The 23,663-nt window shown below is 44.9% G+C and overlaps 1 protein-coding gene across 3 annotated transcripts in view; it reads left to right on the forward strand.

Moving 5' to 3' along the window:
- Positions 1 to 4,480: 4,480 nt before the first annotated feature.
- The window catches only part of slc12a5a (solute carrier family 12 member 5a), a gene marked incomplete at both ends in the record, with an annotated part of 163,653 nt that continues 144,470 nt past the window's right edge, over positions 4,481 to 23,663 (forward strand). For all 3 annotated transcript variants that reach the window (XM_080001484.1, XM_080001485.1, XM_080001486.1), the window contains one exon: positions 4,481 to 4,637. In XM_080001484.1, the coding sequence (XP_079857610.1) occupies positions 4,481 to 4,637 (157 nt within the window). The remainder of the gene's footprint in view (positions 4,638 to 23,663) is intronic.

Raw genomic sequence — 23,663 nt, forward strand, 5'->3', positions numbered from 1 at the left:
ATTTCGGTGGACATCGTCCGGGTAAACCAAACAAACCAGTATAAAGCGACTTTAATCGTGGGAATGTAAGTATCATCCCTAACGCTTGGTTTGCTTGTGTCCTCTGACTGTTGGAATCGTCTCCAATTTCTAATCCCCGAGCGCCGAACTCAGCGAACCCTGATGTGGTAATGAAATTTGCGACTGTTTTCTTTGGCCAGGTTCGGCTATTGCGGCAATGAAACGGAGGGAGTCATCCAAAGGAACAACACTTTGATATCAGTTGATAAAGACGGCAATGGTATGCAGCTCTTTATTATATCTATCAATCATCCGCTCACCCTGAATGTGGACGGACACAAAACCAAAATGCTGATGTGCGAACACGGCTTAAATATTGACAAATGCGCAAACGAATGTGAGCGAATGTATGTTTGTGTTTTTGTGGATTTTCTTCCTTCCCTTCTTTCGAGCGGCACAGTAGTTGAGGCTTCCCTTCTCGTTGACTTCCCCTGCTTCAGCTTCCTCATCACGCTTTTTCATTTCCGCCCGTCAGCCAACCCGACCGAACCTCCCGAGGTGCTTCTGCAAACAAGTTGTCCTGACTGCCGTGTCATAAAGCAAGGAGGGGCCAACACCTTTTTGCTGATAAGTAAGTGAACTGGAGGAATACGATGGAATTATAAAGAATGAAGTATAATATAGAATACCAAGTAAGTAGACATACGATCGCTGACATCTCCGAACATTACCTGTTAAATCGAGTTAACCACCGTGTGCAGAACATTAGTACGATGAAACACTCCGTACTGAAGCAGAGAGGGCAGCTGTTCATACCGAACCTCCGAATAACTTGGACTGAAGAGGCAGAGTAACTTTGCGAGTGAGTCGGCCACACAACACATGAGATATATGGCTTCCCCACCAGGCAGGAGGAAGGTCATCACGGCTGCCGAGCTGAAGGAGTTTGGGAAGCAGGTGCAGTGTCACGGTGGAGCCGAGCTAAACATCTACAACAAAGACTACGGTAAGGAAATTGACCTCTACCCGGTCGCTCTGCTATTTTAAATGTAAGGTATGGAGATGCAGAGCATTGATGGGAACTGTGTCGTTATGAGTAACATTAACCCAAATACACAAACTGATAAGAAACATTAAGCTCTCCTTATAGGTAACAGCATTTGTGTTACATTGCTCCACCGTACGACAGTAGAGCAAGGACTCAGGCTCGTTCAACATAAATGACTAGAATGTTAGGTGTGGGTGCAGTGTTGGGTTGAATGAATGTTATACAATATTAAAATTATAATACAAAATATGTATTTCGCCATCCCCTTTGGTTGCAAAGACTTGGAAAAATGCAAAACCCCTGACGTGGAAGATGCTGATGACTCCTTTGTCACGGACCTTGTGGAAAGACTGAACGGCGCTTACCAACAGATGAGCTACATTGGTATTTTCAAGTGTATTCTGAACAATGTAATGGATCTTTAACACATTCTTGTATGCCATTCAATGCGGCACCGATAAGTTCATTTGATTACGGATGAGAAGTTTCTGTTCTATATGTCCTCCTGATGGACAGTGTTTGGCTGCATGAGTGAGTCATTGAACACCCCGTCATGTTTAGTGAACAAATGCATTGGATGAATCAGTGGATTAAGGGCCGTTTCTTTTTGTCAAAGTTTATTGAGGGTCACATATAGTTTAGAATTAGAATCGAAGTAAAATATGTACATTCTTGATGCAAAGGGTCTACAAACTGAAATGTAAGCAGAACAAATGAGTTTGTCAATTGCTGCATTCTGTTTTTGAGGGAACTTTACACCTGTTAAAGGGAATGTGTATGTGAAGATCCATTTAAAGCTAATTCTGTCACGCAAGGAAAAACAATTACTATCTTTTAATTTGTGTCCAAAATATTTTCATATCTTCTGTCTTTCTTTCGTAGCCCCAAATGACTATTCATATGAATTTTTTAATTAAGCTTTTCAATAGCGCTTTTGTGAGGAAAGGCAAAATGTACGATTTGTTTTTCTTTGCCACACTTAGGTGTGAACAAAGTAACTGGTAATCGTTTGCAGCACTGATTTATGCAAATTGGTAATTATGTGCACACACTGTAATTGGATTTGGGATTTGGATTGGATCTAGCAAATAAATTGAAATTTAAATGGAAAAAACAGCATCAATTAAAATCGGTTTCAATAATTGGGGACAAGAATTGTATCATATAGAATTATATGTAATATTAACGTCATTAAAAACTAAATGCATAAACTCTTGGCATTACAAAACATATGCCCCTAAATGTAAGTGCACAATTTACACTGGACAGGTGGAAATTAGTATAGTAGTGGTAGTAAAAAAAATAAAATAAATAATAATAATAATAATCATAATAATAATCTTTATTTGTATATCACCCTTCATACACGGCATCAGATAGCGACAATAAAAGCCAAGAAAGCAAAGCAAAAAGCATTTACAAAGTAAAACAATAAAATAAATACAATAAAAAGCTCAGCAAATTATTTTCTCATTTCAATGGATTCTTGGATTTGACTGTCATGTAACTTTCCTTACCTGCAGTTGTCTTTGTCTTCTTTCCACGCTCCAAGACACACGTGCTCATAAACACTCACCGTGGCTTTCTTACACCGTTGGCCACAAATCACGTCCCGTTTCTTTTTTCCTCTTACCTCTGTCTTCCTTAAACTTGTTTTTTTCTTCTTTTTGGACCCCAAGCTTTTTTTAAACATTGCAATGATAAAAATCGATCGAAATACAACCGAGGTGACTAATTGCAGGGCTGAGCTGAAAAGAAAAAGCTTTCAGCATTGGCTCCAGAGCCCTTGGCAGAGTCTGCCTCTCTAATATTCCTCAGCAGCTCGTTCCCCAGTTTGGGATGGTAGTTTTAACAGTGGAGTGTCGTACTTCCAGCAGTGGAAGACCTGTGGGCCCTAGATGGAGCAGAGAAGACCAGTCATCCTGTGATGTAGGCCGGGCCAAAGGCCATTTAGAGCTTTGTATCCGAGTAAGAGGACTCGAAAAATCACTTCTAAAGGAGAACTGGGAGCTTTTCCGTTTTCCTGTTAAAAGTCCAGCTGTCGAATTCTGAATAAGCCGAGGTATCTCAATGGAGATTTGCGGCGTAGTGGTCGGGCCTACAGGACACACCTCACACTGTATGGGACTCTCAAATCGTATTTCATGACGCAGAGTGGGTGGGGCGGAGACGGGAGAGGGAGCGCGGCATCTGCCCCTGTCACAAAATGTCACCCTGGGCACCGTGGGCACCCTGCCCACCCGCGGTCCCACAGCAAACACGGAAAACGCTGCGACGCGCTTGGCCGTCGCGAATGCACCAATTCCAAGTATCAGCACACCCACCCACACACACACACACACAGGCACACACACACACACACACACACGCACACACACACACACACACACACACACACACACACACACACACCAACAGAGAAAGTAATCATACACACTTTGAAAGTTAAGATGATGGACAGTCAACTTTCACAGTGATAACCCTGGATCCTCAAATTCCTCCTCCTCTGAGCAGACAACAGGCCCGGTGCTCCGCACATCCCTGTGGAGAAGCATGCGCCAAACAAATCATTACACACACACACACACACTTAAATTGAGGAAAAGCGACATGCCCCGAAGCACGGCTGCTCTTTTGTTGGCAATTAATAAGCACAACTCACGATTTGAATAGAATTCCAAAGGCTGCATACACCCGGCACAAATGTACCAACCCCCCCTTCTCACAAAAAGCCAAATTCTTAGCCAAGGGGTGTGATTAGTTTTAATTCTTCTTCTTTTTTTTTTTTTTTTTAAATGTCACATTCACATAACATCCCGAGTGACAGTATTATATCCCACCAGTGTACTATCCAGGACATCAAAACCAATGCACTCAGCAAATTCAAACATGACATGTTATGTCTATGGACACATCTGGGCTTAGACTTTGGGCAAATTGGACGCTATGATATGAAAAAATAATTTGCACGCCGGATTTAACATGACATCGGAAACAAGTGACTGACAGGTCGTACGGTGGAAAGGGGGAAACAACCGCCGACAGCCTGACGAAGGAATACGCCGAGGCTTGTTCAGCAGACTCGACAGTAACGCCGCGGCGTTAGGACCCGGCAGCGCTCGGCACCAGCGCCACTACCAGACACCGGTTGATGTGTTCACGCTGAACCAGAACAAAAAGCCGCAGTTCTCCTCCAGACGGAGTAGTGGAGACCAAACTTACCCGGGCGGCCGCTCACAGGTGTTCAACGGAAGGAGGGGGGGGAGAAGGAAACCAAGATCTCCCCGCTACGCTTGTCCCTCGGCATCAGTGAAGCATCCCACCCCCAACCACACGAAGACCTCAAGGTAGCCGGCAGGAAAGACTGGGGGGGGGGGGGTCTTGCCCGTCGCTTGTCTCACCGCGACCGCGAACGAGGAGACGGGGGGAACCATGAGCCAGAGGTTCACGGTGTCCAAGAGCGACGGCGACCGGGGCGCCTCGGACATCCAGGGCGAGGTGAACCAGCTGTTCGAGGGGGACGAGCCCGAACCGGAGCCGGAGCCCGAGCCCGGACCGGAGCCCAACGCCGAGGTGGTGGTGCTGAAAGGTAGGGGGGCGGGGGGGATGCTGCCTTCCATCCTGGATGCAGGCTGCTAGCCACATGCTACATGCTAACAGCCCCACATGACGCTGCCCCCGACACACACACACACACACACGCACGCGCGTGTGTGTGTGTGTCTGTGTGTGTGTGTGAGGTGCATTTTAAATGAGCCCCAGCAGGGTTCACAACCGTGTCATCCGACAAGTGAGCGTCCCCCCCCCCCCCCCCCCCCCCAAACCACACTTGTCGCCACAGGTGCACCGGGGAAAATGTTTAAATCGCACGCATGGTTGTTTACCTTCTGCAGAGAGATGTGGTTTTTTTTTTTTTTTTTTTTTAACACTGTTTCATGCAATTTAAGCGTGCACGCAGGCGATGCGGTTGCGACGCGCTTCCACGGTTGCACCCGTCCAACACATTGTCGCGGTTGGTCTTTCTTTCGACGTCGGGCATCCCTGAACAAAAGCAAATCGGGGGCTAGATGTCACCCCCTCCCCCTTGGGCGAAGTGTTCCATGACTCGTGCTTGCGGAGCTCCATTGGCATGCCGCACTCTTCCCCCCTGGCGGTAAAGTGCAAACTGCCAAAATGTCACGTTCATCAAATCCTTAACCCGTTCCGCGGCCAAGCGGCGTCACTTGAGCCAAACGAAACTGCCTGGCTGCAAAATATGTTTGTCAGAGAAGATAGCTGCTCCGCACTCCCAGGTCTCCCAGACCACCTGAGTCATAGCTCCCAAAGTTTATTCTTTCTCATCTGTCGGGGTCCGGACATATCTGACCAAACTTATACAACGTGTTGGCTTGAGATGTCAGATGAGTCAATGTCCAACGTTGGACCGTTAGACTGTGCAGTCCATCACATTATTTTCTACGTTGGGTGGAAATGCCTCACGAGTTCTCGACAAACCACACAAAAGCGTCAGCCAGCCAATCAGTCATTCAGTCAGTCAGCCAATCAGCCCTTTCCTCCTTTTCCCTGCCTCACGTGAACCCCGCGTCGTGGTTCCGCCCGTGACCAGCTCACCCGATCGACCCGCTCGAGCTCTCGATGGCGACCGACTCGATTGAGTGCAGCGGCGCCGAACGGGTGGGAAGTGGCCGGGAAGCTCCCGCCCTGGCCGGGAACGGAGGTGTTCACCGTCAGGGTGCTTCCCGTTGGCGGCGCCGGAGGAGAGTGCAGTCGCTCGCGTCCCGTCACGCGGCGAATAGAATCTCCCGCGCAAACGGGTCGATGTACTCGAAACCGCGCTCGCTTCACCGCGCGGGCCCGGTGTGCTGATGCAATTTTGGTTGAATGGACAGGGCGTCCCAGGGAATCCCGTGCATGCTCTGATGCGGAGCCTGCGTTTTTGTGGCTCCTCGCCGTGTTGCCAGCCCAGCGGCCCTCAGGCTGACATTCAGTTGATTGGTGCGTTACTTTGTCACTGCTGCCGCCGGTCTTTGTAAGCTCAGTAACATCTCTGCATAACCTTCACAATGAAATGGACCTCTGTTTTGGCACACCCTGTGAGATTTTGTGAGTGAGCGTTCGACGCCGTTCCATTTTCCCGGTGGATTGAAATCCACCCCCCCCCCACCCCCTCTGCCGTCCGTCAGCACATTTTTTTTTTTTTCCGAGATGGCAGGGGTGGAGCATTAAGGTGAGATATGAGACAAGGCTGGCAGATGGCCACAATTAACCCAGGCAGCCGCACGGGCGAGGGATGGACGCCGTTCATTACCGGTCCGGCTGTCCTCCTCTCTGTCTCCTCCCGCGGCCGCACGTCCTCAACACATCCCTGGTGGTTCTCCCGGAGCGGAAATATCTGCATACGCAATACCTCGTCAGCGGTTCTCAGCATTTAGACTGCGTGCGCATGTCAGTCAGGCTGTTGGTCGGAGATAGATTTGGTGCCCGGCTACGAGGAACATTTCTCACCGCCCGCTCGTGTTTCGCCTTTAGAGGTGGGGAGTGCTTTGTGGGAGGACTTCCACTCATACATGGTATGCTCTCACTCAGCCGCAGTCTTGTGGAGAGTCTGGTCCCTGCATCAATTCGCCTGGGGTTGCCATAGTGACGGTACATTTTTACCCATGTTTCACAAAATGGTCTTGCAGTGAGGTGAAAACACTTGAGATGGAGCACAACCATAATGGCATCAAGCTATTGCTGGCGTACGGGAATATTTTCCCTTTGTAAATTTGTTCGGCAAGGCTTTCACAATTCCGGGAAAATTCCATTGATTCAACTGAGTGAATGCTAATGCTTATAGCATGCGCGCTTAACGCCGGGGCCGTGCCGCACTTTAAATCAGAATGGAGGAATGGTTCAAAGGTTTTGTCCCTGTATGGATGATATTGTAGAATCTATTGAGAAGCATCATGCGTCTGGATGCTCTTGGTAAGGCGATTAATGTACATGTATATTTTTCCATGCATGTGCGTGAGTCTGAATCTGTCGATGTAATCACTACCTTGTTGGCAGTTTCCTGTCGTGCCATTATCCTAGTGTGTATCCAAGTCCCCCCTCCCACGCACACACACACTTGTCCTGGACCAGTGATTGGGTTTCTATTGATCCGTAGGGTGTAGGCTCAGACTGCTCATATAGCCATCGGGGGTTGATGACGCCATGCTGCAAGAGGAGAAGAAGCAGCCCGCTGGTCTGCAATCCCAGCAGGCCGTTGATCTATGCCCTTGACCTTGCAGAGGTGTGCAGAGATATATCTTTATTAGATTGGGGACCGCTAGGAATAGGTGAGGTGTAGCATATCACACCGCAGCGCGGCCGGTTCGTCTTCGGCCTTCTGCTGGGTCCTGGAATGTTATTAAATTGTCCCTTTATGAACTGTTCTCGCTCTACAAGTTTGGCAAGTTTTTATTTATCTTTATCTTGTCGAATCCAAATAATTGCTAATGTTAATATACACCTTGTACAGGAATAGATATGCATTGCAAGAGATAGGAAATAATTTGTTTTCAGTTTCTGATATGTGTGCATAAATGTGGGGCAAGTGTATTATTTCAATAAGGAAGTGTTGCATTGCTGAATGTTACTCTAAACCATCAAGAAATGAACATTTGAATCACTAGAATTTTATTAGGCAGCACTTATTCAAAGATGTTACAAAGGGGTTTAGTTAAATTCAGGATTCAAGAGGTTTATGCTTCTTATATCCTTTTACCGGCTCAACACGGCAAGAGTTTTTATTATCACCTTGAACAATAAGGTACGCTGGCCACAAGTATCAATCACAATTGATAATGATGAATATTATAGTGATGATGATGATGGTGATGATGATAATAATCATCGGGAGGAATGGCGTTCCGCTGCCGGGCTGCTGACGAGCCCGTGCGCCGCTCCCCTCTGCCAAGACAGACAAACATTAAGAAATCTCCCTCCCTCGAGTCGGACCGATCGGCGCCGATTCGAGGCAGCTTGGCGGCCGCGGGAAAGGGCACTGTGCTGTCGTCGGCAGGGGGCCGGTGCTTGACCACGCCCCTTTGTCCGCCACACTACACCTTTTTTGATTTAAATGATTTTGATTGATTTGATTGATGGGAGTCAACAGTCAATTGATCCAGTATAAAGAGGCTAACTCCAGCTGATTGCTGCACACCAAACGGCAAAAGGTAGTACAGTCGGCCGAAGAACGTGGTTGGATTGACTCCCAAAGATTGAAAAGTAATGTTTAGGTTAAAAAAAATTATATCAGAGTTTATCTTTCAGTAGTTTTAGTTGGTGGGTAAAAAGGTTGAAGAAGCATTTAATTATACCCCATTTGTGGTATATTTTCCATTGCAGCATAGTTTTTCTTTAAATGAATAATTGAGTGATTGTGAACTTGAGATAGTGTGTCAGCTCCGTTTGGACCTATTGAAGCGAGATTTGGGTTTTTCCCTTTATAGAGAAGTGCATTTGAATGCCCTCTGTTGGCCTTGGCTTTGACCGCTGCAGTTATTCAGCCGAGCGGTGACTGTGCCCATCGCAACTTCCAACTTTGTGCGAATGTGTTTACGCATGTGTGTTGTGATGACGTCTGTGTGTGTTTGTGTGTGAATTGTCCCCGTGTGTCCGAATTTTGGTGTGCCTCCTCAAACGTTTTCCATCACGTTTTTAATGTGTCACCAATATTTTGGAAGCAGACAAAAAGACATGGGGGGGGGGGGCGGAAAGATTTGGAATTGTATTTTGTTATGTATCCCTGGTGATTCACTGCAAGATACTCTACTACTACAACTAAGGGCAGCGGTTGAATCTGTGTCATCATGTTCCGTTCCTTCTGGTCAAATATTCTGCTGAACAGAGTGACCTCATGAAAGCCATGACATAAAAAAGGGGGGATCGGTCACAATCTTCTTCCTCTTTTCCTATGTAGGCCTACTCTATGACCCAGGTCAGGGCCTCAGCTGCCTACGTGCATCTTTGTGTGCTTCCGTGTCTAAAGGCTCCATAAACCTGCACCTCTCTGCACCCGAGCTGCCGAAAAGATGTGCGTCAGACTGAAATGTGTGAAATGCGTTTGACATCCCTTTTGTACGTATTTGCCCATTAGGCTGCTTGCCTGATGCATGAGAACATTGTGAAATTTCGCCATGAAAAACAAAGTAGAATTACACAAACCACTTTCATTCATGCTATTTCCAACAAAGTGAGGGAATACAGTGGGTCCGGTCCACTGGGGAGACACTTGTCCTTGTTTTGCTGGCCGGTCTCCATGGAACCCAGAGCAGCCCAATGGACCCGGCAGGCATGGCTAACCCTGTGTGTCCTACTCCTCATTAGACTAAAAATTCTGTTGTAATCCGTGCTTTTATTCATGTTATTATTGTCACTGCTATTATAACCCAAATAAGACTGGAACCAATCTACTGGTGGCCAACAATGATCATCCCAAGCTGACAAAAGGCTGTTGACTCGCTCTGTGTTACAAGATCAAGAGAACTGTGTGTGTCTGTGTGTCTGTGTGTGTGTGTGTCTGTGTGTCTGTGTGTCTCTGTGTGTGTGTGTGTGTGTGTGTGTGTGTGTGAATGAATGGCAGTGCATGCAAAGTCCTTGTTGTGCCCGTGCCACCATTGATGCTGTGTGAATACAAGAGAGACTCTTTGATTTCTGAATAATTCAGTGGTGTAGTGGTAAACACAGATATTGTGTCCACTGGTGCTTCATGGGAGGACTGGTGCTCCAGCAGAGGCTTTCAGGTTTATTATGAGGGAGTCCCATCAGAAAAAAAGGAGATAGTAGGAGGGTTATTAATTATCTCTCTGGAAGAAGACAATGTAATCTGAATAAAAAATATAAATGTGTATACACTCTTAGTAATTAAGTACAGCATCGTGCCTTGAGAGTAACAATGGCTTGTCATGCCGGCAGTACCCTGTAAAGGCCACATTTGTACCAGTAACATACAAATTTGTCACCGGGTAATTACAAAATTACCAGCAAGTACCCGTGTCACGGTACAATGAGCGTACCTTAGAAACCTAAGAAAAGAGAAAACAAAATACCAAAACAAATGTAGAAAATAGGATTGACTGAAATGTTTTGGAGGCAGTATTCAATCCTTTGTATTATTTACTATCTATAGCTCTAATGTCAAATGCTAAATACAAAGAAGAATTGGAGAAGAAAAAGGTATGTTGATTTTTATTTTATTTTTTTATTATTCAAGGATTCCATTGTATGAGGGGAAAATTACATTTATTGCTCGGGCTGAAAGTCCACGAGTTGAATCATCAGTCGGAAACCCGTCAGTCGACTGAGATTCTTACAGAATGCACAGGGATAACATTTCAATGAGGAATTATAATTAAGGGGAATCATAAATACATTGTTATATGTGTGAATGGAACACGGCTCTCCGTGCGCCCCGATGGCCGTGCCCCGTTCCTCCAAATAAACCAACGTGGGGACAGAGTGTGGAGCAAAGGGGCACGACTCGTAGACTCCTTGACATTATTTTCTGCGCACGGCGCATGGGGAAGGGGGCGATCGGGGCGGGAGTCACTGAGAAAGTGTCCCCATTACGCACGGTTTCCTTCCATACCCTTCCATAAGGAGACGTAAAATAAAATAACCTACATCTAGAATAAAAACACACTGTTTTGGCGCGCCGGCCGCGAGCATCCCGTCGCCGCCGTGCGCATCGTCGGTACCATCGGAGAGGGAGACAGGTGCGCAAAATGCTCCCCCCCCCCCCCGATCGCTTCGGTAACCCAGCTCATTCTCTTGTGATTTAGGCCCGGCGAGGGTATAATACTTATCTTTCCCCTTGTTTTGTCATAAGCACAGTGAAAAGAAAAGGCCATCACAAATGATCAGAAACAGAAAGAGTTCATCCAACAGGGTCCACTGGGCAGATTGCTTTTTTCCAGACAGCACCTGTTCCCTGTCTCTTCTGGTTCTACTATTCCCTTGCTGTCCGTTGCGTTGCATCTGACAACCTGCCATTTACGCTGTTGCTCTTTGAGAGGGTCTATCTGACGACCTCCTGCTGTAATTTTATTAAATGGATGCATTTTGCTCCCTCAGAAGGGACATTGATTTCTCATCTAACTAACCATTAGATGCTGGAGCTCCTCCACCGTTGCTCATTCTGTTATTTCTTTTGCTGTCAAGGGGGAACCATCAATACGGCCCGGATCAATACAACTCATACACCCTTTCCTGGGGATGTCTAATTCCCCGCTATTTTTTTTAAGAGCTATTTAAATTGAATCAAATGATCAGAGAGGCCAGTCAATGGATTCTATATGGCAGAGCATTGAGGTGTGATTACTTCAACCGAACAGCAGAGGGCAGACTTCTTAATGTTTTTGAGGTCCGCACAAGAATGATATACTGTATGTTGGATGCTGAGCATCAACTGGGCTCCTGAATACTCATGCAGTATCTCACTGAAAACAGCAGCTTATTAGCCAAAGAAACTGATCAAACACAAGTGTTTCCTGTGTTCCAGGGCAAAACCGTTATTTCAGAGGATATGAATATCCAATTTGAGCGTCCAGAGCTACACCATGGTGCCTCTGCGGGATTTTCAACACTGGACCGACTACTGAAGGGGGAGATCTTGCATTTCTCTGCTGCGGCAACAGAGGGCAATCAAGATCTTTCTCTACCAAAACATGTTAATCTCTTTTTCTCAGTGCTTTTCAGTTCATGTGATTTAAACCTCCCCCCCCCTCCCAAAAAGGCGGTATTTTAGAGCGACACTAATAACACAGTGAATTAGACAACAATGTATTTCTGGTGTATTCGTATTTGACAAACAGAGGCCGGGTTGATGTCTTGATGCTCGTGTCAGCGAGCAAATACATCTACCTGCGTTTGGCAGCAGGGACCCGAGACAGGATCTTGCACGGGTGACACCCGTACGAGAGTTCATAATCCTGTATGTGGCTGCGCTCGTGTGTGAAAAGACAAAGCCAGAAAGAGAGCGCGTGTAGAAATCAGGTTAAAAAAAACAAAACTGGAGAGAGCGAAAAAAGGGAGAGCGAGAGAGAGGGTGGGGGGGTGGAAGGGGAAGTCGTGCAGCATAGTTGTCATTTAGCCAAGTCCTCCTCGTATCGTTATGTAAGCCTGTCTTCTTTGCAAACGCATGGGTTGGGGGGTGGCAATTGATAGAAAGTGACAAAATGCTTCTCACATGTAGGCACGCTGCAGGGCAGACCTCAGTGACATTAACAAAGAACGAATAAGCGAAAGGAGAGGAGGAGAGAGAGAGAGAGAGAGAGAGAGAGAGAGAGAGAGAGAGAGTGAGTAGAGAGAGGTAGAACATTCTCCCCCTCCGTCAAAGGCCTGGCGATGACACATCCGTCGCAGGGTCCGCAGTCCACTGACTCCCACGGACTCCCACCAAGGCGACACGCACGCAGCACACCGAGGGGTATCGGGGCCTCTAGCGATCGGCTGGGACTCGATGCCGTCGCGCTCCGCCGTCTCTGGCTCTTCACGGTGTTTTACGTCAGTTTAAGCATTAACGGCTGGTCTAGCCGCTCTTTTGCGCTCGGGTGGAAATGAACACGCTTTTTGGTAAAATACAACAACAACAACAACAACAACAACAACAGCAACACAAGGCTCGTTGTTCCTTTCCACTCGATTTGTTTGCACGATGAGAGTACTGACGGGGCAGCCCGTATCGAAAGCCGCATATTTATGCAATGCCTTTGATCGCTAGGGCTTGGTTTAAAAAAAATCTATGCTCAATACTGTTCAATTATAATCATTACATTTGTGAACTGATTTGAAAATTGCAATGTCGATACTCGGCTTGGAAGTTATGCGACAATTTTCCGCTCGAATGAAATACCACCCTAAAATATCACAAATCAAGTGAAATGTTACATTTATAGCGATATACTGGAAACTTGGTTTCAATTTACATGAAATGTTTCATAAGATTTGTATCATGAGCCATCTCATCAATATTGGATTGAATACCCAATATCCAACTGTTTTAGTATTTATTTATGTATTTAAGATTGAAAATGTTTTTGACACAACCTTTGACTTTCCCACTTTTTCCATGTTGTCATTCAGTCAAAATCAGAGGAGTTGGATAATCATCGCATTTGATAGTAATATTTTACACCTTATGGCAGTTATTACATTTCACTGCATATATGTATGGAAGTATGTATATGTATGTGACAAATAAAAAATCTTGAATCTTGAATCAGTGTACAGCATCATAGCTGCTGCTTTGCTACCGTTTGCATGTGTTTTGCAAACCCCCAAAGCCTCGACAAAACTGGAATTTGCTCAAAAACAGTCGCTCGAATAAGCGATGATTTTACAGACAACGGCGAGGATTGAAATTAGGGATGACCGTTGTTATTGTATGAGCGGGTGTCTTTGTGGGGTGCAGGGCGTTTCGGGGGAAGAAGTAGTACTTACCAGAACGACAAGGTGCAGGAAGCAGCAGTAGTAGTAGTAGAAGTAGCTTCTCGATGCCGAGGAGGAAACTCTGTTCATTGTTCCTCAACAACCGATGCCGCGTTCAGATGGAACACGGGATGGGGATTACGGCACGTGTGGAGAAAAAAACAAAAACAACAACAACAAACAACAAAAAAAAAGCCCCGGAGTGAGGGAGAGGTACGACGGCAAAACGAAACAAGCGATACGCTGCTATGGTGATGACTCCAATAAAAGTTATAAAACTCAATTATTTAGTGTCTGTTCATATTTCAGAACTGTAGTAATGCTTAGTGTTTTTATAAGCGTCTCGTGGTCCATGTCCGCACCAGACTTGATCCGTTACGTAACATGCGGCTCATTCTATCGCGGGGGACGGCAAAAAAGTTAAAATATTTAACTCGCGCCAAGACGGGCCGTTCATATTCCTCCAACTTCTCCATTTTTAAATGAAATGGAAAAGAACTGGGGAAACGCTCCTCGCGCTGAGTCACAAAATCTCCGTCCTCCAGGTCCCCACGCACCATGGCGCCACCCCCTGGTGACCTCATTACCTCTTATGTCATCAATGAATCGACGTTTGTTTGTTAAGGTTCACGACTATCCTATGTAGGACCTTCCTTCAAATTTGCATCCCCGGTTGAAATCCATTATTCTGTTAGTGGGGAGCAGCGTGGAGGTAAAGCCATGCCTCCGTCCTCTGGTCATTCCTGTGATGGTTGCGCCGTCTCTTCTTTTCCGCTTCCTCTCTCTCTTGCATTGTCTTTCCCTCCGCCTTCTCCCCCTCCATCTTTCGTCCTCTCTCAAAGAAGATGTGTGCGCTACACGTGTCGCGGGCGGTGTAAACTGCGTGGCCTTACAGTTTGTTTCATCATGCCGAGTAGACTTCACAACAACAGTATAGGAAGAGACCTCGCAGACCCTCTGGTCTCCGTACCCAGCGGTGTGCAATCAATAAACCCCAAGGTACTATGAGGGAACAGTGGTTTTACTAACTGTCGGTATCTTGACTTATTGTTGATATTTGGGCCAATGCGATCGCCAATTACATGTCCTTGTAGGTCTTCAACCTTTTTTTAGAAGTATACCCCATCTATGATCTTTTTCAGTTGAGTTCCCCCTTCACTGGCATTTGGAAGAAAAATAAAAGAAGAAAATTAACATAAATCACTCACTGTATGTACGTCGTATGGGATTTTCTTTTAAACACTATCTATAAACAACACTTTTTTTTTTTTTCGGAGCACCCCCTGCTGTACCCCTAGGGGTACAAGAACCCCCATTTGAGAAACACTGCTTTAAGCTTTCCCACAGAATCTACCTGTGTAGTTCATCCAATTATTTAGCAAGATTTAATTTTTTTCCACCATTATATTGATATAAAAACAAGCTGTATTTGAACACAAAGCTAAATTGGAAGAAGAATTACAGCTTACCGTTTCCCTTGACACCAATGACTTTACCTATTGAGGAAATCACTGTTTGCATTCAAAATAGTGAGGACATTTTAAACAATGAACACACTGATCGGCAAATGAGATGACATTCACTGGGAGCGGTGGGCGATGTTCATCCAGTGTTTCCGACACACCGACTTTACTTTGGCGGGCCACCCAGGTGTATTAGGGCCCGCCAAAGTATATTTGCCGACTCATTTTCACATCAGAGAGAACAACGCCATCTGCAAGACATGCTCTCTGAACCGCTCCAAGCAGGAAGTGATGCTACATTCACAGGAACTCGGAACACATCGGTATCAGCATTGGCCACCACTACCACCACCACCACCACCACCAATCCCCCTTTTTAGAGAACGATCTTACCATGTTTTGGTCTGTTTATAGACCAAAACATGGTAAGATCGTTCTACTACTAACACTACTACTACTACTACTACTACTACCACTACTACTAATCATCATTACTTCCCCAAAAGGGGGAGAATCACCACAGGTGAGACAAATGAACATTGAAACAAACATGTACCTGCAAATACATAAACATAGAAACATCCGAAAATAACCAGGGTTTCTGTTTGAAAAAATTGGTGCTTCCAGTCGAATATAATCCGTGTTTATTGAGCTTAAAATCTGTTGAAAAGCAGGCTATATAGAGAATGACATGGTCAAGGCATGTAGATGTATAATATTTTTTATTGAATATTCAAAATAAAGTCCAGTTAGTTAACACCATTTTAAAAATAAATACATAAAAATTATGAATATTATTATTATTATTATTTCTGTTCGTGAACAATAAGTACCAAGTGCAGCCGCTTTAATTAACATTTCACCAAACCAAAAACAAAATAAATATGGCAAGTAGGTCTAATTAATAACATTTCTGGTGTTGTCCGTCTTCATCGGGACGTCTCATCGACATATTTTACACAATGAATATTTACCGTCTGCTTTGGGTCGGAGCCTAAATATCCAACAAACGCCATCTTTCTGCTTCTCCTCAGAGTTCTAGACGCTGCTGCTCCGCTGTGTGTGTGTGTGTGTGTGTGTGTGTGTGTGTGTGTGTGTGTGCAACCTGTCCACGAGGGAGGGGGCGGGGCTTAGTTCTATATCGACAAATGCGATTGGTCAGAGGTAAAAAGTCAGCTTTAGATCGCCCAAACTGATTGGCTTCCCATGCAACTTGCCGAGCACGAAAATGAACAGATCCGCGGAGTTTTCTCATCTAATCACCCGGCACTTATTCAAATTGTGCTTTGGGGGGAATTATTTTCACCGGACATTATGACCGGAGAGATAGAAATATGTCGGACTTCAACAGATTTCCCGTTCTAAAATAGCTACGGCAGTAAATGAGGGAGAGAAGGAGAAGGATCTAACCAGGCGTGTGTGCGCGTCCAACAGTGAGCGCACTTGTCCCAATTAGGGCTGGTGTATGTTTTGTATCGTAGCGCCTCCAAGAGGCGGAAAAGGCCCCCGCGGCCACCCCTGAGTCCCGCAGCCACACAGACACTCCACGACCGCAGGATAGCTCCGCGCACCCTGCCCTGCAGCCCCCAGAGGAGCCCCCGAAGCAACGCCCACGCCCGGCACCGAGGCATAAACCAGTCTCAGAGGGCACGGGGAGACTAAAGCGTACACATACAACCCCCGCGCGCAGGCGTAAGACGCAAGCGCAGAACCCAGGGGGGGCCCGCTCGGCCGCCACCCCAACAGCCGACCGCAACCCCCCACGCCAACCCACCGGCGCCCCGCCGCCCCGGGAACCCCGGTGCTCGATGTGCGGTGTTGGTAAATGCAGTTAAAATTGCGGGGGGTGCGAGTCCTCCAGGCACGTCGAACCCGAATCGCTCGCTCTCCACTTGCGTCACTTGCGACCTGCGCTTTCAACAAGGCTGCAACACCCCTGGATGGATTTATTACGATGCAAAGTCTTAATTACATGGACAAAATAATGAGCAAACGGGGGAATCAAAGATTGTTCTCCTGAACACTTAAAATTCCACGCTCCAGAAAGTGTTTTTGAAAGTAAACTTTTCTGGCACGTACTGTATTCCTTTTTGCCTATCGCTGTTGCAGGGATCGGTTGGCAGGTACTGTATCTATGCTGCCGTTTGACAAAAGGAACGTTTGTTCATCTACGTTGTTTTGGTCTCATTTGGAAGGTGGTGTATGCTCCATTTACTGCAGCAGGCCAGGGATGCAGGCCATGGAGCCCCATGGGGCAGAGCTGGTGTTCAGGAAGTATTGCAATGCTTCCGCTCCCTCAGGACCACTGTTAACCTCCTGCTCTCTGACTCGCTGTGAAGCAGGAGGGACACGAGGAGGATATCGGCATTTATATTTTTGCTGCTGCGTAAAGGACACTAAGTAAGAGGAATACGACGATATGGCATGCTAGAGCTCGGGGTATTGGGTACTCTTTCTCAATGTAGTCCTTCTTTGTTATGAAATTTTTCAAGTTAGTATTAGTATAAATATCATATTGTGATAAGATATTAAATATATAAATTGAATGATTATATTTAATAGCTTCCCTGGTTTAGAGTGTGTAAGTGACAAAAAGCAAGATTCTGTTTTCAGTAGCTCAAAAGCCAATTTGTCGGTGTGTTCAGAAAGCAATAATTTACATATAGGGCTTTAGGGGAAAACAGCTTAAAAAATGTATATTAACAAATTAAACAAAAATATAAGTATTATAAACTCCACATGTTGAGTGATCAGCTGGTTGTTTTTCAAGTCAGTTTAGATTAAAACACATACTATATCTTAATAGAAGACATAAGAATCAGGAAGGGTGAAATGCAAGTACATCGTCAATTTGACGTTATGATGAGCTATTATGCAAATAGCATCATTTAACTTTTCATTTAACCTTGAGTTATGGCAATGGGGGATTATGTAAGAACTTAAAGAATTTATAGCTTAAGGTATCTGCAGGCCATGTGAGGCCATACGAGGCCGCTGGCTGCCTACCAGGCTGGTTGCTATAGTACTACTGCCCCGGGTGACAGATGGGATGATCTAGAGAAATGGCCGTGTGTGTGTGTGTGTGTGTGTGTGTGTGTGTGTGTGTGTGTGTGTGTGTGTGTGTGTGTGTGTGTGTGTGTGTGTGTGTGTGTGTGTGTGTGTGTGTGTGTGTGTGTGTGTGTGTGTGTGTGTGTCCATGGGCTTTGTTAGTGTGTGCCAGCGGTCAGGGGAACAATCACTCAATCACCATTACCTTACACGCCACTGCTGGAGTGCAATGTCACAGGGTGCAGAGCGGCCGTGGTCAAACTGCAAATATTTTGCTGGATGAAAACTCATTTTATGAGGGTACAATATTTTATTTGTACAGTAAGTCACATCATGAGTGCACCCCCCCCCCCCCTTTTCTTTTCTGTCTTTTCTTTCTCCACCAAGGACCATTGGTGATAATCTGATCCGGAGATCTTTTTATGTTTTCTACCCAGGTATTTTTTTTAGAGCCCGACCGATGACAGATTTCTGAGGCTGATCCCGATTTTGGCGAGTCCCAGCCAACTGACTACCAAAGTTTCAATGTTCCGAACAAATGGGAGCGATTCCGCTCAAATATTATTTGTGTTTGAGCTTAAAAATAATTGATAGGAAGGCTACATGCCTTCGTGAAATCATGAAGGCATGTCGATTTATAATATTTCCATTGAACGTTAAAAATAAAACAAATCCCGTCAGTTAACACCATTAAAAAAATGATTTAGATAAAAACAAAATAAATATGGAAAGCAGGTCTATATAAATAGTAAAGTTTGTGGTGTTGTCAGTGTTCGTCGGGGCTTCTCGTCGGCATATTTTACAACAATGGTTATCTACCTGCTTTGCTTTGGGTTGGAACTTAAATATCCCCAAAATAACACGAAACCGTGGATTTATGTGTCACATACATCTGTTGTCAACGATACACCATCTTTCTGCTTCTCCGCTCCGTGTGTACTCTGTTAACAAGCGCAACCTGCGGGCGGGGCTTATTTTGATATCGACAAACGTAATTGGTAAGAGGTAAAAGCTCAGCTTTAGATCGCCCACACTGATTGGCTTTCTGTCGCCACTTGCCGAAATGAGCAGATCTGCGGATTTTTTTTTATGGACATGATTGAGTGTATTTTATTTTATTTATTCCGACATCAAGGAAAAAAATGTGCCGATAATTCTTGTTACTTTTTATCAGCCAGTGCTAATTTGAATTGTGCATAGAGGGAATTATTTCCACCCGACATTATGACCTGAGAGATTAAAATATGTCGGACTTCAACAGACTTTTCCCCTCAAAAACGGCAATTATTGGATGACTATTATTGGATTTTGTCAAAAAATGCAACATTTTTTAAAAATGAATTTAAAAAACATATCTTTTATTTAAGTTTCTATATTTGACAACATTTAACTTATAAGCAAACAAATACATTTATTTACATATATTTTTTTTCCCGGAGTTCCAGTGAACACACCATCCCTTCCGATACAAATGAGTTTTCCAGGTTTCCCATGAACGCAGCATTGCTTCTTGCTTGGAAAGCTGCGTCCCTTTCTAAAAACGAGTGTAAAAAAACATATATTAGATTTATAATGCCTGGTCGGACTTCTGCCCTTATTTTGATGAGTAACTTAAAGGTAGTGTAAAACAGACAGTATAGGAAAAATAATCAATGTTTTTTGTTTATTATAGTTATTTGAAAATCAGGACACATCGGCTACCAAACTGCCGATCTGATGTGGTCAGAAATGTCAAATTATGATCGATATATCAGCCAAACTATCAGATATGTCAGATTTATTTTATTTATTCTTGAACGTCGCCATGGACATTTATATTTATGTTGAATATTTATCTATTTACTGCAGCTATTATGCAAATGTTTTATATCTACCCCACTTCCCTACTCATATGAAATTAAATGAACAAGAACAAATATAAAAAAAAAAAAAAGGAAGAAAAATTATTTTGTTGTAACATTTGGAGCTGGAATTTCGTTTTCTGAATATAGAGTGTTATCTCTGAGCATCAGTGTGTTTCCGGTATTGAACTGATCAAAATAATAAATTCCGTCTAATAACATACGGAGTTTTTATTACAAGGATTTAATAATTTCAAGCTTCACATGCCTTTGAATATATGTGTGGCCTTGGTGCCATTGCTTCCTTTGTCTTCGCCGGCCTTGTGAGTTGGAGCACACGGTAGCACGCAGGAAGCATGTACGCTAGATGCATCTTTTCAGAACTTGTTTGCAATTTGCAAAAAAAAAAAAAGTGTCTAGTGTTGTAACACAATTCACCAGTCCCTGCGCACGATTTCGGCTAAGAAGAACAGTGTTTGACAAAGGGGTTGTTGGAGATACACATCCGTCGGTAGGAAATGGGACTCTGGACCGGCTATAATGTGTTCTTTCTAGATTTTTGCTGGAACGCTCAATTGCACATTTTATTTTTTCCAATTTTTGACATTCATTTTGACAAATGGCTTATACCTCTTACAGACATGACTCTATTGCAAGGGCACGAGTTATCTTCAAGGCATAATGTTGCAGGTACAAAGCCACACTAATGAGCGATGCACAAAAATAAACTTGTTTTGCTGCTCTTTTCACTGTGTTTATGATTAAGGTTCCTGCTTTGTTTTTTGGTATCCAGTTAAGTATTGCATTATATTTTAATATGGTGGCGTTATTTAACTCCAGTGAATAAGTTATTTATTCATGTATTCAATTTTATTCAAATGAGGCCTCTAAGAATAGCATCACACAAAATACCACGGAGCCAAGCACACTCAAGTTTTATTTGTGTCCACCGTCGAGTAGAGCGCATTTTGCACAAATGTACACATGGCGCGCACACACACACACACACACACACACACACACACACACACACACACACACACACACACACACACACACACACACACACACACACACACACACACACACACACACACACACAAGATGATGATAAATCCGGTAAACTGACTTTCAGAAATGATTGCAACAGTAAAATAATAATGGAATTGTCTTTGCACAACATCATTGTTATTATTATTATTGCTGTTATTGTAGTAAGTTTTATAACGCAGATTGGATGGTTGTCGCGTACGCTGGGAGCATCCCTGTGTAAGATGATTCGTTTTCCGGTGGACCTGTTGTGCTTCTGTCTGGCTTCTGTGACTCTGGTCCCGGCAAATCTGCGATACTACACGTGTTTACAGTTGTTGTAAATCGGCCTGTAAGGGAGTTTTATTTGCGAGCTCTACTTTTCACGGTCGAGGTTAAGTGCGATCTGCTATGCATTTTCAGGTTCGGAACTATTTCTGGGTTTGGTCTCCATCTATCCATCCATCCATCTATTCGGGTCGCCCATTCATTTCTCTCTGGTTCTTCCAGAACACAAGTCCATTCCAAAGTAAGTCTGGAGGCTCTGGTCCTTTTGGGAATCAGTTACACCATCTCCGCAAGATTACATCGAGCCATGACAAACCATTAATCCCCCCTCTCTCATTCTCTCTCTCTCTCTCTCGCTCTCTCTCTCTCTCTCTCTCTCTTTCTCACTCTCTCTCTCTCTCTTTCTCACTCTCTCTCTATTTAGGTAGTGTCATGGTATATCATTGAATTGGTAATGTCAGAATTCATTTCCCCACCGCATTAAAAAAAAAAAAAAAGGTATTTATATATGTACGTATGGTGGTACAATGGCTGTTGATAAAAATGTGCATTGATTTAAAAAAAAAAAAAAAAAGACTTAAGCATTGATTATTCATCGGACATCCGGAATTTGCTCATGGAAAAGTCAGGGAGTGTGACGTGGCATCCAGAGTCTGCGCAAAGTCCGCTCGGTGCTTAGCCAGCCACTCTATATGAGCCATTTGTAACAATCATTTCCGCGGGCGGCGGCTTGAACACCTGCAGCCAACTCTGCTCACTTTCCATCTGATGCAGATCCCCGTTCCTCCCCCTCTGTCTCTCCTGGTCATGTTCGTTCAGCCCGGGGCCACGTCGCTGTCCGCTCCATTGAATGGATGGCTCAAAGCAGCAGTGTGTGAATGAACTTTTGGGTTGGCTTGCTTCGTTAATGGTGTGTGGAGAGGCTGAAAGCTAGACGGCGCCCTAAGTCTTGCGCGCACGCGTGCGCGCGTGCCGTGTACTTGTGTTTTGTCGCCTACACCTGAATTACTTGTTGCAGCCGAGGTTGGAATGGTCTGCAAATACAAAGGTGAGAGGAAAAGTGAAATATTGATATGTTGGATTTTTAACCACCAGCCGCCCCCCTCCTTTCCCGCCACTGACAGGGGCGCGAGCTGACGCTAGATGGATGGCAAATATGTTTATTGAATCTCTCTCGCACACTGCCTTCCACCCCCCCACCCCCCCCCCCCTCTCTCTCTCTCTCTCTCTCTCTTGTTCTCTCTCTCTCTCTCTCTACAAGCTCTCCTTTTTATCATTTGCTTTGCCCCTTTCTTTTTTTCTGGCTCACTCTCTCCTTTGCTCTCTCTATCTTTTTCTTTCTCTCACCCCACCCCCTCACTCTTACACCCTCTCTCCCCTTGGTTTTGGTGCATTGCAGTGGCTCCACCACCACATTGGAGATACAACAGCCTTGGCAAACGAGGTCTCTCTCTCTCTCTCTCTCTCCCTGTCTCTCTCTCTCGCTCTATCCCTCGCTCTCTCGATATCACTTATATTACCCTCTGCCTCTTTCTCCCCGTCTTTCTCTCCTTCTCTCAAACACACTACACACGTTCCCTATTTTCACTTTCTTTAGTCTTCATTTTCTCTGTCTGTCTCTCCGTCTGTCTGTCTGTCTGTCTGTCTGTCTGTCTGTCTGTCTGTCTGTCTGTCTGTCTGTCTGTCTGTCTGTCTGTCTGTCTGTCTGTCTGTCTCTCTCTCTCTCTCTCTCTCTCTCGCTCCCTTTCCCCCCCTCACTTCTTTAGGAGCTATAAACAAAGCCTTGACAATGAGCGGTGCAGTTTACCTCAGCCATTTCCATATCAAAAGCCGTGCAAGATTTAAAAATAAAGGGAGGCAAAATACAATCCTCCTGCCCTGATTCTGCAAAGAAGAATTACGCATTTCCATATGCACACTGCAGCCTCCCGCGTTCAAAAGACTGCCGCTTCTCAAAGTGGGTGCAAAGCAGCCACCTCTTCAATTTTCATGATGGATTGGGCTTTGATTTCCGGAGAACAGAGACACTTCATAGATCTTAGGCAAAGGGGGGAGGAACTGTGTGTGAGATTTTGCTGTTTGCGTCATCTATCACACCTGGAGAGACGGCCAGGAAAGGCACCGTAGGAGGTGATTGGCATTGTGTCACAGCATCAATCCACCTCAGCCTTCCCAGACTCGATGTGCCAACGCTGATTAGACATAGATTTAGCATGGGATTGGTCTCCAGTATTATGTCGTCTCAGCTGGCTACAGCAATGAGTTGGTGCAGGGCACGGGCTCAAACACTGGATTCAAAACCGCCAACAGCTGTTGCCTGATGGCCATTTTGATGGTGTCCATCTAACCAAAAGGATGTCAGCATCGTTTTTGCTGACATTTATTATATTGTATTATATCTGTAAATAATATTAATAAATACTACAGAATCCATTTTTTCTTTCCAGACCATCTCCAGGCGAGTCCTAGTTTTGCGATGGAGCTAAACTG

This window comes from Zeus faber (genome assembly GCF_960531495.2).
Source record: "Zeus faber genome assembly, chromosome: 5".
In the NCBI taxonomy this organism is placed as follows: domain Eukaryota; kingdom Metazoa; phylum Chordata; class Actinopteri; order Zeiformes; family Zeidae; genus Zeus; species Zeus faber.